Genomic DNA, 20,341 nt, shown 5'->3' with positions numbered 1-20,341 from the left:
CAGCAGCAGCAGCAGCAGCAGGCAGCAACCGATACAGGACTCCTGCATCTTGAGCAACAAGCAGAGTCCGTGATGCACAGTGGGTGCTGCTCAGTATCAGCGGATAAACTGAATGAAAAGCAAAGACCATCAGAGGTGAGACACCAAACAGCAGAGTCGTTGTGCTAGGTTGCTCCAGTCGTGTCTGACTGTTTGACCCCATGGACTGTAGCCTGCCAGGCTCCCGTCCATGGGATTCTCCAGGCAAGAATACCTGAGTGGGTTGTCATTTCCTTTTCCAGGGGATCTTCTCAAACCAGGGATGGAACCTGGGTCTCCTGCACTGCAGGCAGAATCTTTACCATTGAGCCACCAGGGAAGCCCGCACCCAGCAAAATTTAACCCAAATTCTAAAAGGAAAACTATTTCTTTTTTCAACAAATATTATATTGAGCTAGGCATTGTGCCACTAGAGATAAAAGATAGACATGATCCCAAATGTACAGCTTACATGATAAATGACGACTTAAGTGTCTCATTTGAGGTTACAATCCCTTTGATCAATCCGAAAAGAGAGAGGTAGAGAGTGATACTTCACAGGAAGGCTTTTCCCACCCTGCGAGCAGGAAGAACAGCACATGCTCACACTGAACCGAACAAGCTCCTAGGTGATGCTGAGTCTGCTGGTCCCTTGGCCTTGGAGGTCATCCAGTTTCGCATCAGTTTCCCACGTGGGAAACCAAGATGAAATGAGTCGCTCAAGGTCTCTTCCTTCGTATCTCCTGACTCTGGTCCCTAGGTATACACTCCGCCAGTCCTTTCTGCGCCCCGCATTCTTCCCCTAGTCCTCCGCTAATCGCCAGGATGAGCTTGTGCCCTGGGGCTCCGGAGGGCCGAAGCTCCGTGCGGTGGGAGGCTCTTGAGCTACCCTCACCTGCACAGTCCGACGCGAAGACCTGCGGTCTCGCTCTGCCGCAACCGCGGACGCCGCTCGCTGGATTCGAAAGCTCGGCTGGCAGCGCACGACCTCTCCTAAAGAAAGGTGGGAGGCAGAACCCGCGAGAGGGGCTGTCGCCGCGCTGTCGGTTACCATGGCAACCGGTGCCCTCCCCCGCGGTAACCCTACGCTGACGTAAGGCTGCTAGGACCTAAGAAGGAGATTGGTGCGTCTGGGGGCGGGTTTGCGCGCAGAGAGGATAAAGGCGCTGTGCGCCGAGGGCCAGCTGGGCTTTCTGCTCTGCGCGCTGTCTCCGTGCCACGTGCGTCTCCAGCGCCGCAGCGGCGCAGCATCTCTGGGCGGCTGCCTCGGAAGGTCAGTGCGGTGGGGCTGGATGTTCCCCCGCGGCTGATCCTGCGAACTGAGCCTCTTTGAAACGGAGGCTGGCGCCGCGGGATTGCCTGACCTCCTTGCCCCCCACTGGCCCGATAGGTGTGACAAGGCCGGGCGCCCCAGACTTAGCTCCCCGGGGCGATCGCGGGTCCCCAGCCGTGGCTGCGGAACTGGGAGGCCGACGGAGGGTCGGGGTACTGCAGGAATCGACAGGCGCGGCTCCCGGCCCCTCCTAAGTTTCGAAAGGGCACCCCTGCCAGGAGCGGTTTTTCTCATAAAACCGGTTTATCCAGTCATCTTCCCTGGAGGGTGGGCCCCCCACAACTTTTCCATAGGAAAGTGGGAGGCTAAGGCTGGAGATCCGCGAGCGGCCCTTGTCTCCGCGTCTTTTGGGGTCTCTTAGGCCAGTGTGCACTGGGGGGAAGGTGCGGGGCGCCCGCTCCATAGGGCCAGGTCTGTCTCTGAGACCCTCTGTAGCTCGCGCCGAGAGCGCCAGGATTTTTCCCCCACGACCCTTTCTGGTTTTCAGATCATCCCCATGTTAAGTCTAGACTTTACCAGCTGGTTGATGGAGTCTTTAGCAGTTTGCTAAGTGCTTTTATAAATTGCTTTTATTAAATCCTGTCAGCATGTGGTGTCCCCTTTCTAAGGATGGGGATACTTGAGGTTGGCGAGGTTGGTGTACGCCGGCTTGCGCTGGAGGGAGGGCGGTGTCTGGCCTTGAACCCAGGGTGCTGGTGGGTACTCTTCTCCTGGGGAGCGGCGAGGAGGAGGAGCCGAGCTGCAGGGGAGGAGGGGCAGCGGGGAAGGCGGCCCCTTCGCCACCACGAGGATGCGTCCTCTTTGTCCCCTCTCTTAGGTGCCCGATGTTTTCTCTTGGTAGGGAAGAGCGGGGGTGCTGGCAGGAGGGTTTGAGACTCAACGGACCTGGTTTGCAACCCCTTGCCTTTTGGTAATTAATAATGTGCCTGACCTTGGGCGGGTCAATTCATTCTGCAAAATGGAGAAAAGATCCCAGCTTCAGAGTTACTGTGAGGCTTAAATAAGAGTTGGGGAAAGCAGATGCTTCCTCAGCGCTCAATAGTTGAGGTGCCAGATTTTCCCGTTGGATCGTTACTATGAAAAGTACACGTTTGGGGACTTCACTGGTGGTCCAGTTGTTAAGCATCCCTGTGTCCACTGCTGAGGGCACAGGTTCAGTCCTTGATGGGAGAACTAAGATCCAGAATGTCATAAGGTGCAGCCAAAAAAAAAAGAGGACACATTTATTTTTATGAATTTTTTATGATTTAATGAACGGGAGGATATAAAGCCAAGACTGCCTTGCAAATAAGCAGTTATAAGCGTTATTGATCCTTAAAGCAGAGTGAGAGGTGGGAGAACTCAGGGGAGATGAAGATGGGCATGGTCAGCCCTGGGAGAGGGTCCTGGGGCCAGGAAGTTGTCAACTGGGTAATGACTGACCTTTGGTGAAAGCGGTTTCACTGAGTGTGGATCAAGAAGGCCTGCTAGGAGGGGGTGGGGATGTAGGTTTGGAGCAGTATAAACACTCTGGAGACCCCTGAGACTGGAAGGAAAGGTGAAAGCTGGATGAGAATGCTAGGTTTCAGCTGGTTTATGAGCAGAGGGCAAAGAACCATTTAAGGGGATTGGTGGGACCAAGGGCTTGGGAGTTTGAACTGGCTGGGGGTTTTGTGGGTCTCTGGGGCAGCATTGATCTACATTGGGTGAAGTTTCTAGCTCCCCAGTAATATATGTATGCACTGACCATTTCTTGGGTCTGGAGTTTTAAAAATTTGGTAAATTAATCACATAACATAAAATTTGCCCTCTTACCATTTTTAAGAGTACAATTCAGTAGTGCCAGGTATATTCAGTGTTGTGCAATGGATCTCTAAAACTTTTTTATCCTGTGAAATGAAAGCTGTGCCTGTTAATTAAGCACTCGTATCCCCTCTCCGTTTCTCCCATCCCCTTGGCAACTAAATTTCCGCTTCCTGTTTCTATGCTTTTTGACTATTTTAGGTAACTCATGTAACTCATATGGGTGGAATCATACTGTATTTGGCCTTTTGTGGCCAGCTTATTTCAGTCAGCATAATATCCTCCAGGTTCATCCGTGTTGTAGCATTTGACAGGATATCCTTTTTCAAGGCGAAGTAATATTCCATCACATGTATATACTACAGTTTCTTTATCCATTCATCTCTTGGGAGCTGGATACTTGTAGCTTCATACTGAATGTGCTGGAGACATGACCTAATACATTTTTATTTACTATCTCTGTGTTGGGGTCCTTTAATGGACCGGAACCTGGTGGTACGGAGTCGACGATAAGAAAGTAAAAGAGAGAAAGAGAGAGAGACAAAAAAAGACCCAGGAACCTAAGCTCTGATGGAGCAAAGGTGCTTTAATGATTCTTCTATGAGTATATATAAGCTGTGGTACAAGAAACTTCTTTCGGGAATGATAGAGATCAGAAAACCAAACATACAGTAACCATTACCAAGGGGACAAGGGGTAATCCTAGTCACAAGTTCAGGAGACAATCCATATCTCATGAAGGGGGAGCAAGACTAAGCAATTTTGTCAAAAAGAGAATGTTTACTAAAGGAGACCCAAGTCTGCCTCACACAATGACCTCAGTCCCTGGGAGCAGCGTGCTGTTCCGCTTGAAGAGGGACAAAGGACTCGTGAGAGACAGCACGTAGGAATCCTCCCGTCAAACACTCCCTGACATCTCTGTGGCTGAGAATGATGAGAGCTAGAGAGTTGGGAAGATCACAAGACAGCAAGAACATTAAGGGAAACCGATGATGCATCCTCTGAAAAAAAGGTCTATTTTCTTGGTTTTCAATATTCCAAATTAGAGTTTCTTTTAATATTTTTGAAATAGAATTATCTGTCTTCAGAGAAATCACAATTGAATTACAGGTTTTTTCCCCAAGAAATGGAAGTAATGTTCTCTGAAAACAGGGGACATTCTGTTTATTGTGGTGTAGACAAACCCCTGATATTTCTCTTTCCTGCCTGCCTGTTTGACATGGTATTTGAATTCTCACATGCATTAGGAACTGCTCAGTGGGACTCATAGCTCCCTGGGAGAGGCAGCCTTACTGGCCCCTGGCACCTAAAACCAACATGTCCAAAACCAAGCTCGTTTGTCTTCTTACCTGATCTGCTCCTCCAGGAAGCTCATGTACAAATTAGAGGTCCGTGTTATTCTTCTCGATTCCTCACCAGTTGCTCCATGTCCCAACAGTCACGGCCAGTTGGGCTCAGAGTCTGCATCTCCCTCACTCTCTTCACCATGCCGCGGCTTTCTTGAGCTCTGCTGTGGTTAGGGCAGAAAGGTAGATGCCTGGAGATGGGAAGGTTTGTATAACAACCACCCTAGCAAGGCTTGCGCTGGGGAGATGCTCAATTATTTAAGGGGGAAAGTCTGATGGCCTGTTTCTTTTTCATCCTTTGGAATTAAAGTAAGCAAAGTGCTTAGGGGAGAAAGTCTATGGACTTTCATTTGATCTCCAGTCATCTTTGATGGTTTCCATTTGTAAGTTTGATAACTATCTTGGCAAAGCAAGTCTTACTCTAGAACAGTTATTCTCAAGAGTAATCTGGGGAACCCTGGGGTTCCCTGAGACCTTTGTAAGGTCCATGAGGTCAAGGCTATTTTTACAGTAATACTCAGAAGTTTTTCTGCCTTTTTCATTGTTTCTCTCTCAGATATGTGGTAGAATCTTCTAGAGGACACATAGAGGCTTGTGATGAGCTTTTCCGCTGGTCTAATGGGGTGTGTGCTTCTGTACTCTTGTGTTTCTAGAATCTTCTAAGGATAGCAAGCTTAAAGTATAAATATGTGCATTTTCATAGATAAACTCCATTTGTTCTTATCACTTCTATGCATTTTTATTAGCTACATGCTATTATATCTGCTGTTATCTTTGGAGCCCATTTTCTTTTAATATCAATATGTCATTACTTTGAAATTCTAAGTTGAGCCTTTACCTACATGGAAAAATAACAAAAAGTTTATTTTAATTTATTTTTTTTAATTTAAGGATACATCATTGGCTTAAAAGGAGGGCTATTAGAGGACTTGAATTTTTTCAACTCAAAGTTATACCATCTATGTGTATAAATGCTAAAAAGAAATGACACAAGAGTTCTCTGAATCATGGAAAGAGGAATTTTTCTCCAGATAAATATACAAAATTAAATAATACATGAAAATATGAACACTTTCCTCAGGTTTTACAGATGTTAGAAGTTTAACTTGTGTGTCTGACGCCACAGAATGTTTTGAGTAATATTTTGGTGGCAATAGCATTATTCTGAGACCAACCGTTCTGAATGAATGAAGTGCAGATAGGATGATCTCTTTAAAAGCCAAAAATTATTTGTTACAGCTTGCCAAACTAGAAAAGAAAAAACTATTGAAGTATGACAAGATAGATTATCAAGTTGCAGTGGCTGGAGAAACAAAAAGCCTTGTTTGTATGAAAAAGCATGGGAAAAACTCAGCACCGCCACTGCCTGACTTGTCAGAGACTTAGCTGCAAACATGAAGACTGACAGTAGAAGTATATATCTTACAAGTGGAAGAATCTGTGGTCATGGCTGGACTTACCATTCTGTTTGTCTTCATACACTTATCAACGCCAAACCAATCATCAAAGAGTATCTTTTTAGTGAATGTTTGACAGCAAACACAAATAGTGCCCAAGTCTTTGGTATAGAATTGCTTCTGTGAATTTCATGGTTTATCCTGGAACAACTGTTGAGTTTTCACTGACAGTGCGCCCGCCACAGTGGCTGAAAGTACTGGTCCCTCTGCAGGAAGCAAGGCAGTGGCACCACGTGGTCCTAGAAGTCACGGTATTCTTCACTGCCATCTGCTTTCCAGATAAAAAACATAAAAAGTGGAAAACTTAAGGATTGTTGTTGCTCTTGTTGTTTAGCCCCTGAGTTGTGTCTGGCTCTTTTGCAATCCTGTGGACTGTAGCCCACCAGGCTCTTCTGTCCATGGGATTTTCAGGCAAGAATACTGGAGTGGGTTGCCATTTCCTTCTCCAGGGGATCTTCCCAACCCAGGGATCCAACCCGTGTCTCCTGCAGGTGGATTCTTTACCACTGAGCCACCAGGGAAGCCCCTTACTTAAGAATGCCCTTTATGAAGCAGTAAAAAGTGATTAATTTTTATTAAACCTTAACCTTGAGATGTATCTTTTTAGCGTATCATGTGGTAAGTGGGTGTACTTGTTGTGTATCAAAATATGATGGTTGTTTTGAGACAAAGCATTTTGTGTGATTGAATTGTGAGCTGAACTGGTCACTTTTTTTTTCTTCAGTCTAACGCTCTCCCAACTGAGCTATTTTGGCCACTTGCAGGGTCACTTTTTTTCATAGAGTACTAGTTTTACCTGCAAGAATGACTGACGAACTATGATTATTCATACCTGGATAATCGGCAAACATTTTCATTAAAAAAAAAAGAACCTAGTGAGCCTGTCAAGGAAACAACCAATGGTATCTGTTGCAGGTTAACTTGTATATCTACCATTCTGAACTTGACTTCTTCCCAATACTTAGGAATTTTCTGATGAGATCAGTGTCATTAACTAGTATAACTTTGGGGAATTGTACAGTCAAGTGTGTTAGCAGTTAGAAGCTCTGCATAACTCACTGAATGAGTATTTTCCGAAAGACCAATGCATGGAATTGTAAAATCATACAGGAATAAAAGATCTGTTCAAAGCATTATATATACTAGTGGGTTCTAATGTTACAGGTACAAAAATTTCATGATAATGTCTTCAGATTCTGTGTTGCAGCTAACTTTAAAAAAAACTACTATGTGTTGAGTTCTGGATATCAAAGGTGAGTATCCAGAATTATCTGAGAAGGCTTTTAAGACACTGCTCCCTTTTCCTCACTGCTTTGCTTTGTGAGTCTGGATTTGCTTCATTTATTTCAATCAAGGCAACAGATTGAGTTAGAAGCAGGTGCAGAAACCCAGTTGTTTTTCTATTAAGGAAAACATCAAAGAGATTAGTAAATGTAAAACAGTGGCACTCTGCTCAGGATGTTTTTTGTTTTGGAAAATATATTTTCATAAAATACATTTATATTAACACTAGATAGAGGAGCCTGGTGTGCTACAGTCCATGGGTCACAAAGAGTTGGACACGACTTAGCAACTTGAACAACAAAAGGAGTTCTGAGACCAGAAAATGTGAGAGCTGCTACCTTAAAAGCATTCAACTGAACTTGGAAATGGCAAGATAATAATCTTGACTTGGAAAAGCTACATGCTGTAGATGGGTGGAGGGCTTTTTGGTTTTGTTTTTAATGTGTATGCATTGTTAATCAAAGCCATCCCATAACAGGGACCGTAGTGCTGCTTGATGGTTAAAAACTGGGTTCCCTGAGATGGGTGATGGTTACAATGGTTAAATGCTATAATGCAGAAAGGCATTCATGGGCCTGTGGCCTGTATTGAGCAATACATGTTAGCTAGTGATAGTTGTAGAATAGTAATAGTCATGAATTGTCCACGTTGCTAAACTAACATACATTGTCTGAAGTTTCATCTCCCAGTGCTGTTGGAAATCTGACCTCTGACAGAGGTGGAGGACACAGGGCAGTGTGCAGAGAGCAAAGACCTGACCTTGGGGAGGGTGGGCAGGAAGGTTGCTGTTTGAACCGGTAGAGTACGCCCTGCACTCTGATCTACTCTTGTGACATGCTCACCTTGCATAAAGTTGGCAAGGAAGAGGAACTGGACTGCAGTAAAATACACATGATCTTGGAAGAGGGGAGAAAATGGCTCTCTAAATTATCCTCTCTTAAGAGATGGCAGTGAAACAGAAATTAGTCACGGCTTACTCAGTACTGCTGGGGGCCTTTTTACCTTAGCGATCTGCTTTTCTAGTCTGGATCATCCTTAAGATAATGTCTGAGTTAGCACTCAGATGTTAACATCTGAGTCTCATAGGGTGCTGTGTTATTTAGTCCGGGACCTATTTGCACTTCAGTGGTATGTGGACAGATGGTAATGATTGTGAAGATTGGAGGCTTTCACTTGGATCCATGACTTGGTGTTCCTGGCATGGACGGCTCTGTACACAGTAACCTCCACTGTGACTTTAGATCCCGTTGTCGTCAGCACTTGCGGCTCCAGTGCTAAATCTCAGCCAGCCTTTGTTTGCCTGAACTTTGCATGAGCAACGTTTATCCCTTTTCACGGGGCTGGTCTCACGGTCGTCTCTAGATTGGCTCCCTGGCCCCGCTCTCAGCGGTCTCTTTAGTTTGGTTCATGAATCCAGGGCATGGCTTTGCTTGGGAGCTGGCGATCTTAGTGTTAGTCGTGGTTACATGGTTTGTGTCTTGAGGGGTCTGGAAGGTAAGCAGTTACATGTTGAACTCTGCTTTTTTGTTTATTAAAATTTTATTGAAGTATAGTTGATTTATAATGTGTTAATTTCTGCTATATAGCAAGTGACTCAGTTATACATACATACATATATATATATATATATATATATAAAATTTTTCATTATGGTTTGTCACAAAATATTGAATATAGTTCCTGCTCTACAGAAGGAGCTTGTTGTTTATCCATCCTATATAGAGTATCACGTTGGCCAAAAAATTCATTCCGGTTTTTCCATAAGATGTTTTCCTGTGCTAATCCCAAACTTCATTCCTTCCCTTCCCTACTGGCTCCTCCTTGACAACTTCAAATCTGTTCTCCATATCTGTGAATCTGTTTTTGTTTTGTAGATATTTTTTTTTTGCATCATATTTTATATTCCACATATGATATCATACGATATTTGTCTTTCTTTTTCCAACTGACTTCACACAGTATGATACTCTCTAGGTCCATCCATGTTTCTGCAAATGGCATTGTTTCATTCTTTTCTGAGTGCTAAGTTGCTTCAGCCATGTCCGACTCTGTGCGACCCTACGGACTGTAGCCCACCAGGCTCCTCTGTCCTCTGTCCATTCTCTAGGCAAGAATACTGGAGTGGGTTGTCATGCCCTTCTCCAGGGGATCTTCCTGATACAGGGATCGAACCTGCATCTCTTCAGTCTCCTGCACTGGGAAGTGGGTTCTTTACTCCTAGCGCCACCTGGGAAGCCCTCCGTTCTTTTTTATGGCTGAGTGATATTCCCTTGTATATATATGAAGCACATCTTCTTTAACTATTCATCTGTTGATGGACACTTAGATTGCTTCCGTGTCTTGGTTACTATAAATGGTGCTGCATGAACATTGGGATGCGTGTGTCGTTTCTGAACTCCGCTCCTTTTGTGTTACAGGTGTGTCTCAGAGACCATGCCAGTTGTTCGGATGTTGCGGCAGGTTGCCTGCTGGATGCTGCAGAACCCGGCCTGTGGCTGCCGGGCTCCTGTCCTGCCCAGTCGGTTTCTGGGCACCTCCCCTCGGCAGATTCCAATGGATGCCAACTTCCACTCCACTTCATTCTTGGAAGCAGACCAGCAGCGTGTCTTAATTACAGGTTGGGTTTTTTTTTTTCTTTCTCTCGCCTTTGTAGCGTCATTATTTTCTTTGTGTGGCTGTATGTTCGCTTTTGGAATGTCTGACATACCACCAGGTAACATGTATTCTTCAGAAACTCCCTTCCCACTCTTGGCTTCCTCCTGAATTGTACAAATCCCTGGTGTTTATTTTGTCGCTGTTGACGGGGCTTGGTTTCCCTGCCCGAATCTCTTGTCATCTGAAGAAAGGACCTGGGAACCTGGGGATGAGAAAGCTACCCTGGGACTTGGTTCCCCTTTCCTGCTCGAGATCCAAGGTGTGTGGACAAAACGTGGACTCTGGAGTCTGGCGCATCTTTCCTTGGCCAGGCTCCTCCGGCCAGGAGTTACTGCACATTTGTGTCTTGGAGGTGGAGAAGATAGCCAGGGCCTGCCCGGGGCTCAGGGGACTTCTCGCCATGACCTCATGGAGCCTGCATCTCATTGTCCACAGACTGGCTCGCCAGCCCTCCCACCTCCTGTCCACCCAACCCCCGGTTCTGCATCTGCTCACTGCAAATTTGACCGTCTGCCCACAAGTCCTTCCAGCTGTCTCAAGCCCACCGCTGATTTGATTAGCACATGTCATTGTCTTCTGTTTGCCAGAGTTTCATGCCTTGACTTCACGTCCTTATCCATCTTCCCTTCCTCAGTGTGTGCACCTTTCTCTCGCTGCCACCTCCTCCTCTGCTGTAAATGGGTTTCGAGTGAGGTCTGCTCCCTTAGTGCCTCCCTCCCTGACTCTCCCAGCATCTTCTGTGTCTCTGAGTCCCTCCTCCCGCCACCAACAAAGCACCCTCCAGGTGTTACCGTCAGCGCGCTGGTTTCAGCCACATGTTTACACGTGATTACAGGCGATCCCACAGTCTGCATCTTCCTGCCTGATTACTTTCTCCCAAAATGGAATTTAGGGTTGTATTCCCCTAAATGTGTTCCTAGACCCCCAGCTCTCCCATGTCCACCAATGGCATTTGTAAGCATCCAGATTAAGATGCTGTAATCATTTGTTTAATGTTCTTAGCAGCTCCTAACCCACCCAGTTATCTACTGTTTTTTTCGGGTGACTTCTTGGTTTTTGCCTTCTTTCTCCATTCCTATTCCACTGCAGGTCTAATGGAGGAGAGTGCTCTGGATAATCCCACCAGAGGTTGATATCCAACTATTATATCTGCAAATAAACTTATTTACAAAATAGAAACAGACTCAGACTTAGATAACAAACTTATGATTATCAGGGTAGGGTGGGAAGGATGAGGGGAAGGGACAGTTAGGGATCAGTGTGAACACACTGCTGTATTTAAAATGGATAACCAACCACGACCTACTATATGACACATGGAACACTGCTCAATGTCAGCCTGGATGGGAGGGGAATTTGGGGGAGAATGGGTACGTGGATATGTGTGGCTGCATCCCTTTGCTGTCCACCTGAAACTATGACAACGTTGTTAATCGGGTATACCCCAATGCAGAATAAAAAGTTTCTTTAAAAAAAAAAAACTATTACATGTGGCTACTATTAGTGTTCTGGTACCCGTAGGAGACAAGCTTCATAGCCCATCAAATAACAAAGCCAAAGCTGGTAGTGCGCTCCTGGCTGGGAGATGCTCCTTCTCTCCTGTGACCGTTCTCTCCCTGTTCCCTGACTTCCCCTCAGCCATCGCTCCGCTCGAGAATGTTCTGTCTCTGAAACTCATCTTATCTGTACTCATCTATGACCTAGCTCGGAGAAGGTGATTCAACTCCATCAGGCCATCCTGGGGCTTTACCTGATTAGCTAAGATTACCAGGAGAGTTTTATTCTGTTATTACATCCTGGGAATAATTGAACTGGTTTGATTTAAATTGAAGTTTCACTTTTTTCTTCTTTATCCAGGGGGTCTTGGCCAGCTTGGAGTGGGGCTTGCTAACTTTCTGAGGTAAGAGCTCTCAAAGTTGAAATTAAAATCTGAGTTTGGGGATCTGTGAAGCTTATCTTTGCTCCTGTTTAACCACTGAATCTCTGCTCTCCCCTCTTGCTCCTGACTCTTACGACATTGCATCTAAATGGCCGCTGGGAATGCGGTTCATTGTGCCTCTCAGCATGGCAGACTCTGTCTCAGGTCCTGACTCGTGTCCCCATGCTGGTCCTTTGCCCTCTGCCTTCTCTCGGTTAGGCAAAGTAAGACCTGCCTCCAAATGAGTCGGTCAGTTTTTTGGTGTTTGGGGCCTGAGAGAAGAACCTGTAGACACTGAAAAGGAGCGAGGTGGGATTTAGAGAAAGTGGGGTAAAAGGAAAAGAGGGAAGGACTCCAGGGCACTGGGAAGACATTGGTGACAGGTTCCCGGACGACGATGGGGTAAGGTACAAACAGGAGATGCAGCCCCGAGATGCACCCCTGGAACTGCAGGGGTGCTTGTTGAGGATGCAGAGGAAGAAAGGCCCCTGTGTAAAGGTGGGATGGAGGCAGGCAGTACATGGCAGTTCCTCCGGGCAGGATGGCGTTCATGGGACCCGGTATGTCCTCAAGTGTACCATCTCGTATGTTTGACTTTCCCTTTAGGAAACGATTCGGGAAGGACAATGTGATTCTGTCTGACATTCGGAAGCCCCCGGAACACGTCTTCCTTAGTGGTAAGAGGCTCTCAGAGCAGTGGGAGAGGCAGCTCGTAGGATTCATGTCATCGCTCGTAACCAGGCTTGTGAATTAAAGGAGGAGGAGATTTGAGGCACACTTGGCGCTACTTAAAAATGTTTCCTGCTTTTGGATTTCCCTGGCCATTAGGTGGTTAAGTCTCCATGTTTCCAATGCAGGGGGCATGGGTTCAATCCCTGGTCAGGAAACTTAAGATCCCACATGCTGTGGGAGTGTAGCCAGAAAAGAAAAAAAAGTTTCATGTTTTTGTCTTCATTAGTTCTGTAAAACGTCACTGGTATAGTCATTGCTTGTTCAGGTGATCCAAGGACGGAAGTTCATTAGACCTTGGTGTAAATTGTGTAGTAGTATCTTTGGATATAATCTGCAGCCATAGCTGTGGAATAAAAATTTGGATTCCTACTTTTCAGAGTTTTTAGTGAATTTAACTCAGAGAGAAAGCACACAGAAATCAAGTTCTGAAATGAGGAAAAGAACCTCTAAGTTTTGGAGGAATTAATCCTCCTATTTCAGCATGGACTTGCTCTTAAACACCTGTGCATACACACGGATCTCAGACTCCTATAGTCGAGTTGTTTACCACCTCAAACATGTTTTTATGTATTTTTTATTTTTTTGAAATTCCCATGAACATATTTTATTGGATAAATGTGTGCATTGCATTCTTATTGTTGCTGTAACCTACATAAAATAGTGACTTGAGAAATTAAAGTTCTAGAGGTCAGGTCAGAAATTAAAACTCATTTCATTGGGTTGAATACAAGATGTCTGGGAGAGGTGGATCCATCAAGACACTCCCGGGAAGATGGCTCTGGCTTCCTAGATCACTTCCTCATCAAAAATATCTTTATAACATCTCCTAGCCCTTCCTGGTTCCAGGTCAGTCTTTTGCGGTTCACCTTAGGGAAGAGCATTAATGTGCTGAAAGTGGGGGAAATTGGCACTGCAGAAATCTGGCTCTACCTCTAACCTAACCAGGTGTGTTAAACCCACAATTTGTGGGTCATTTATATCACAGTGGGTTTTTGGCTTTTGTAAACCCATTTTATCTATTCCTTTAAAATATGCAGCTTATTTAAGCGGAATGAAATCACCAAGTACCTGCAGGTTTGGCATGAACGGCATCGACTCAAGCCAGCTGCCTGGTTTTGATCCCAGTTCTTAATCTTAATTCTGTTTGATTGTGGCAAGTTACTTAACCTGTCTTGGCCTCAGTTTCCTCCTCAACAAAATACTCACCTCAAAGTTTGTTTGAGAGTTAAATATACAGTAAGTCCCCTACATACGAACTTTCAATTTGCAAACGTTCAAAGATGTGAAGGTGCATGCCAGCCTCTGTGCGCCAGCTACTGTGCTGTACTATTGTACTTTTCAAGGTGCTAGACTGCCAGATTAAAAATTTTTTATTTTTTGTTTTTTATGTATGTATGATTTGTATTAAAAGTTCTATAAACCTGTTACAGTATAGTACTATATAGCTGATTGTGTTAGTTGGGTACCTAGGCTAACTTTGTTGGACTTATCCCTGGGTTTGGAAGTTCCTCTGGAGAAGGGAATGGCAATCCACTCCAGTATTCTTGCCTGAAGAATTCCATGGACAGAGAAGCCTGGTGGGCTACAGTCCGTGGGGTCGCAAAGAGTTGGATGCGACTGAGCAACTAACACACACATGCACAAGCGGGGCTTACGAGCGTGCTCTCAGGATGAGCTCATTCCTGTGTAGGGGATTTGCTATACAGAAAGCCCTTAGAATAGTGCTCAGCAGGTACAAGTCCTGTGTGAGACTTAGGTGTTGTTAACCATGGAGTGTGTGTGTCAGTAGCTCAGTCGCGTCTGGCTCTGTGACCCCATGGACTATAGCCTGCCAGGCTCCTCCATCCATGGAATTCTCCAGGCAAGAATACTGGAGTGGGTAGCCATTCCCTTCTCCAGGGACCCTTCCCGACCCAGGGATCCAACCCAGGTCCCCTGCATTACAGGCAGATTCTCTACCATCTGAGCCACCAGGGAAACACCTGGGGGTCGGGCTTTGTATTCTGCATAAGGAAAATGCTGAGTTGTGTCCGAATAGTTGTTACCAAGTTGGTAGCAATGGAATTCAAAATCAATGGGAAAATCCGTTGACGTTTTCAAGCCCTGAACTCCCTCACTTGCCCGTTTCACTGCTCCTTGCAGGCCCATTTATTTATTCTGACATCCTGGATTACAAGAATCTTCGGGAGATTGTGGTGAACAACCGCATCACCTGGCTGTTTCATTACAGCGCCCTGCTCAGCGCAGTGGGAGAAGCAAACGTGTCCCTGGCCAGAGCCGTGAACATCACTGGTGAGTCTCTGGTCGTGCCCCGGATGGCCTGTTTGCAGGATTCCCCAGTTCCTTGCAAAGAGGTCTCCCAGGTTACGATGGCTGCTTGTTTTAGGACTGCACAATGTCCTGGACGTTGCCGCAGAGCACGGTCTGCGATTGTTTGTGCCAAGCACCATCGGGGCGTTCGGACCTACTTCTCCACGGAACCCAACCCCCGACCTCTGCATCCAGAGACCCAGGACCATCTATGGGGTGTCCAAGGTCCACGCTGAGCTCATGGGCGAGGTAAGCATCGTCCGGCAAGGTGACTCAGTGTTTCCTTTTCTGTTTTTGTCTCAAACACCTGCTAATTCATCCTTGGAGAGGACTTCCTCCCTCCTCCAATCCCTGCCCCCAGAAATGCTTGGGGATTGATTGTGTTTGCCAAGTGGCCAGTACCCATAGCTCCAGCAGAATCCTCAGCCCTATGCTAACATTCAGCACTTCAAACATGCCCCTTGAGTGGCACCCCTCCTTCATTTGCTGCCCATCTTATTTGTACTGCACTGTTCTTTCGGGCTCCTGATATTACTATTGTCAGAGCTAACTTTAAAATAACTTCAAGTGTCCTTTTGGTTTTCTTTTTTAATGCACTTTGTCTTTATAATTGTATAGCACATCTTTTTTTGGTCATGCCTTGTAGCTTATGCTTATGGGATTTTAGTTGTCCAACCAGGGGTTGAACCTGGGCTCTCAGCATTGAAAGTGCAGAGTCCTCACCACTTGACTAAAATGTCCATAAAGGGCATTTTAGCCGGTGTCTGGCCCTTCAGCTGATGTGTGTCAGCGACCCTTTTTCCCTCTGCTCTCCAACACTGCCTCCTAGGATAGGCTTGTGGAGATTCGTTCAGGACAATGAGCAGGGTCTTCCTTCCAAAGAAAGACAGAAACTCCCCAGTCAGCTGATCTGTTATTTACTGTGTTGTCTAACGATGTTATTACCAGAATCACCAGAATGGTGATTCTTTGAAAATTACAAACTTCAGGGTTATTTGTTAAAGAAAAATGGCAATTCTAGGGTCTTCATTTACTCGAGGAAGATTTTAAGATGACTGTATGGGGGGATGTTTGAGGAAAAGGCTGTTAATTCTTTGCATTGCTCTACCTGATTTAAAAGATTCTTTTTAAAGTTAAGTTTTCTCTTTCTCGTAGTATTATTATTACCGGTATGGATTAGATTTCCGATGCCTGAGATATCCTGGAATCATTTCTGCTGACTCCCAGCCTGGAGGAGGAACAACTGGTAGGGTTGTTTTTTATTTCTTTTTTATGTAAGATTAGCTTTCTATTTGCCTAGTGGAGTGGGGATGGATCTGCTGTCATTTCAGCCATCTGCTGGCTGGAGTCTTTGCATCCTTCAGTGATTTTTTTAAGCCCACAAAGAGTTTCTGAGACTAAGACGTCTGAGAACCACTGCTTTAATCCAAGAGGCTCACTCATAATTTTTGTTGTAAGAGGACCCTCAGACAAGCTTCTCTTTCAGACTATGCAGTCCAGATTTTCCATGAAGCGGTCAAGAATGGCAGATTTGAGTGCAACCTGAAACCCGACACCAGGCTCCCAATGATGTACATTGACGACTGCCTCCGGGCCACGCTGGAGGTCATGGAGGCCCCAGCAGAGTCCCTGTCCATGAGAACCTACAACATCAACGCCATGAGCTTCACCCCCGCAGAGTTGGCCCAGGAGGTGCTCAAGCATGTGCCAGAATTCCAGGTCACCTACAGCGTGGACCCTGTCCGACAGGCCATAGGTTGGTACACTGCTGCGTCCCCCCAGAGCCAAAGCTGAGCTTCAGTCCGCCCCACGAGTCCGTGAGGACGGAAACCGTGGAGGAGAAGGAGAGCCCAGTGCCTTCCCCAGGGGCCTGACACCTTCTGCAGAAGGAGCTGCTGTTGCACCAGGGCTGGCAGATGGCACAGTTTTGGGAAATGATGTCCAAATAAACAACTTGTCAGCATTTCGCCATTTGCCAGTTTAAACATCAAACAGACAGACATAGTGTGAGAGCAGCCCTGGGTTCTCAAAGGCTGTGACTGTGCCCCTGCGTGAGCGCCATCTGAGCGTGGCCGTCCCACCTTACAAGTCTGCAGGGGACTCTCCTGGTAGGTGACCACTCACAGTGCCTGGCAGTAGATACAGGCTTCTAGTCTAAGAAGGTGACTGTGTGTGCCCGCAATAGCTGCTCTGCTCTGCTCAAGGGAGATTTCAGAGAACGTTTCTTTCATGGAATGTTGACCTTTAAAGTGTTCTAGACCTTTTTGCAAACCTAGAGCCTGAATAACTTAAGCTCCTTTTCCATGTCTTATCTTAGCGGATAGTTGGCCAATGAACTTTGATGATAGCAACGCTCGGAAGGACTGGGGATGGAAGCACGATATTGACCTCCCAGAGCTGGTGACGACAATGTTGAACTTCCACGGTTCTGAGAACAGAGTTGCCCAGGCTAACTGAAGGGGCCGGAGGAAGAGCTCGTGAGTCCTGGGTGGCTGTCCAGGGAAAGCCATAACAACCCTGAGGTTCCGGACCCCAAGGAATCTAGATGATGTGGGGCTGAAGGACTAATTGGATTGAATTTTCGCAGCTCATATTGAACTGCCACATGGAGAACTGACTTGGCTTTAAGTGTCTTCTCAGTGCTGTAGGTTTGGTGGTAGCCATTCTGAATCTTTGCTATTTGCCTAAACTTGTCCAAATCACAGAATGAAGACTTAAGTCACAATCATTTCTATTTCCTTAATTAAGATGAAGTGACCACTTCCAGGAAGATATGTGACATTTGTATTAAATTAAACTTAATTAAATATTACTCCTAAGACTCCATCATTCCCTTGACTAAGACCAAAGATTTCTTTTTAAAGACCATCAAAGATAGTCTCCCAATTTAAAGAATTGTTTACTATCCCATCAGAGCCTAAAAAATGTCTGTGTATTAATCCCATGTTCACAATGTTCAGGAGATTTTAACCTGTCAAAAATGATCACTTCCAATTTATTTTTCTCTAAGAAGATACACTACTAGTAGGAAACTAAGAATATCAGAGATGATCTAACTGGTCAAGGGGAGCATCTCTTACTTTGATTGCCTTCCTGCTGGTGAGCTGGGGGTGGTGACAGGGACTTCAATCCCTTACCTGCCACGTCAGAATCTCCTGGAGCTTGTCTAAAGGTACAGGTTTGGGGGCTCCACGCCTTCAGGTGGACTCAATTGATGGAGGTGGGAATCTCAAGAACCATGGGTCAGTCTCTTCCAGCACTGGGCCCCCAAATTGGGACCAATTCCAAGCACGATTTCTTAAAGAGGACTTCCTTGCAACAGCCTTTCTGTGCACTCTTAGATGAGCTTTCAGAAGAGCTCCACTAATCCTCTGAAGGGCTTCTCAGGGGGCTCAGTGGGAACCAGTCTACCTGCAATGCAGGAAACGTGGGTTCAATCCCTGGGTCAATCCCTGGAAAATCCCCTGGAGAAGGAAATGGCAACCCACTCCAGTAGTCTTCCTGGGAAATTCTGTCCTGGGAAATCCCATGGGCAGAGGAGCCTGGCAGGCTACAGTACATCAGGTTGTAAGAGCTGGACGTGACTTAGTGACAAAGCAACAAACACTTAAATGCAAATGGAAGATGGAAAAGGAAGGAGGCCTGTGTTCCATCATCACTCTACAGGGGCATTCACTTGCTGTTCAAAGATACTCACTTGCCCATTGTGGGGAGGGGGGGGGGGTCTATGCTCTGCCCCCTCCCCTGTTCCCTAGAACACTGAAGCCTGCCAACAGTTCTAGGTCTGCCAGGATTCATAATCCAAGGACCTAAAGGAAACCAACTGCCTAACAAATAGGCAGTGACACTTTAAATGTTTCCCTTCTTTCCTTGATGACACTTTTGTACTTGAACATGAGCCTGTCTGGTACACTGGAAATCCACAAGTCTTCCAAGTAAGTACAAAATGTGAAAATCTGATTTTAGAGGGGTGTTTGATTTTAGAGGGGTGTTTGATTTGGTGTTTGATTTGCTTTGCACCTGGAGGAGAAATGCATTCTGGCCATTGCTTTGCCTGAGGCTGTGGATCTTGACCAAGTCCCTTCCTGTCTTAAGTCTCCACTTCCTCACCTGTGAGAAATGGCGTGAGCCTGGCTGCAGCTTCCTGACTTCCAAGGCTGTGGTTTCAATCAGGGGACTAGAAACAAGACCATAGTTAAACATTTCCTGAAAAAGTAGCATTGGGTATGTTTGAAAGCATGTCTGTAAACATGTAATTTATGGGGCATAAGAAAGCCAGCTGGGGGATAAGAGGAGGAGGGGTAAATTGGGAGATTGAATTGACATATACAGACTACTATATATAAGTAGGAGCTAATAAGGACCTAATACAGCCAGGGAACCCCGCTCAATACTCTGTAATGGCCTATACGGCAAAAGAACCTGAAAAAGAGTGAGTATGTATATATGTATAACAGATTCACTTTGTTGTATACCTGAAATTAACAAACATTGTACATCAGCCATACTCAACTATATATATGTATCAACTCAACTCAACTATAATCAACTATACTCACTGTAAATCAACACTGTAAAAGAACACTGTGCTTTTATTATTTATAATAAAAATTATAAAAAACAGAACTGCTACAGCCCCACAACTGCTCAGGGACCGCCCAGCCTCACAGGCTGCCTCCCCTGCCCACCCACACTTTCCTTCTCTTGTGTAGTTTTGGCTCATCAGAGGTGAGCCTGGCAGTGTTTCCTCACTTCACTGGCGAGACCTTAAGGCTCTACTGAAAGATGAATCAATATTTCCGGTCCTTCTTCTCCTTTAAATAAACCATTATCAAAATACCTTAATGAAAAATTACTTTGCTTAAAATTATTCAGCACATTCATATTAAAGCAAAATTATCTGGTTGTCTTGCTGAGGAATATGTAAAGCTGAATTGCACGTTTCCAGTCAGTGAAAGAGGTAGAATGTATATATTGCAACAGTTTGACAATTTCTAGTTTCCTCCTTAAGTCACTGAGTTTGGGGGTAGGGGAAATTTTTGCTAAATATCTTCCATATGCTTTGATACTAATTTTGCAATGTTTGGAAATAAACTCTGGAAATGAACTGCTGTGCTGATGTATTTATTCAGTCTTGAAACAGATGGGATTCTGTTTGAAAGAGAGAAATGATTTTTAAGAATCTTTCTGTTTTAGTAAAAGATTTTTAAAAAAGTCCCTGTTCATACTGAATTTTGTATAATTGTATGCAAACTGTTTTCAACACTTCTGTTTAAAGATGGTTTACAACTCCCTGGGAAGATTCCTTTGCGCTGAAAAATAATAATAAGAATACTCATTTTAGTGAGTGTTTCTGTTTTGCTATTTAATATCATTTTTCACAACAAATATCAGGGAACCCAGATTGACTTCATAATTAAAAACATGTATCACTTATACCTCTCTTATCCCCAGTTGAAATTTTAAAACACCAGTTTTAACATTTCTCCCCCTTTTCACTTAAAAG

At 45.2% G+C, this 20,341-nt stretch overlaps 1 protein-coding gene across 1 annotated transcript; it reads left to right on the top strand.

The window, feature by feature from the left end:
* Window positions 1-1,194: 1,194 nt before the first annotated feature.
* LOC133048917 (L-threonine 3-dehydrogenase, mitochondrial) lies at window positions 1,195-17,346 on the top strand. Its single transcript, XM_061132856.1, has 9 exons — window positions 1,195-1,291; window positions 9,638-9,837; window positions 11,733-11,775; window positions 12,400-12,470; window positions 14,668-14,817; window positions 14,912-15,084; window positions 15,991-16,081; window positions 16,322-16,591; window positions 17,153-17,346. The coding sequence occupies exons 2-9, from the start codon at window positions 9,654-9,656 to the stop codon at window positions 17,290-17,292; spliced, it is 1,122 nt and encodes a 373-aa protein (XP_060988839.1). The 5' UTR covers window positions 1,195-1,291; window positions 9,638-9,653; the 3' UTR covers window positions 17,293-17,346.
* Window positions 17,347-20,341: the final 2,995 nt, after the last annotated feature.

The sequence above is a fragment of the Dama dama genome, chromosome 29 (genome assembly GCF_033118175.1).
Source record: "Dama dama isolate Ldn47 chromosome 29, ASM3311817v1, whole genome shotgun sequence".
In the NCBI taxonomy this organism is placed as follows: domain Eukaryota; kingdom Metazoa; phylum Chordata; class Mammalia; order Artiodactyla; family Cervidae; genus Dama; species Dama dama.
Note: the sequence above shows the minus strand (reverse complement) of the source record. Positions and strands in the feature narration are given on the sequence as shown.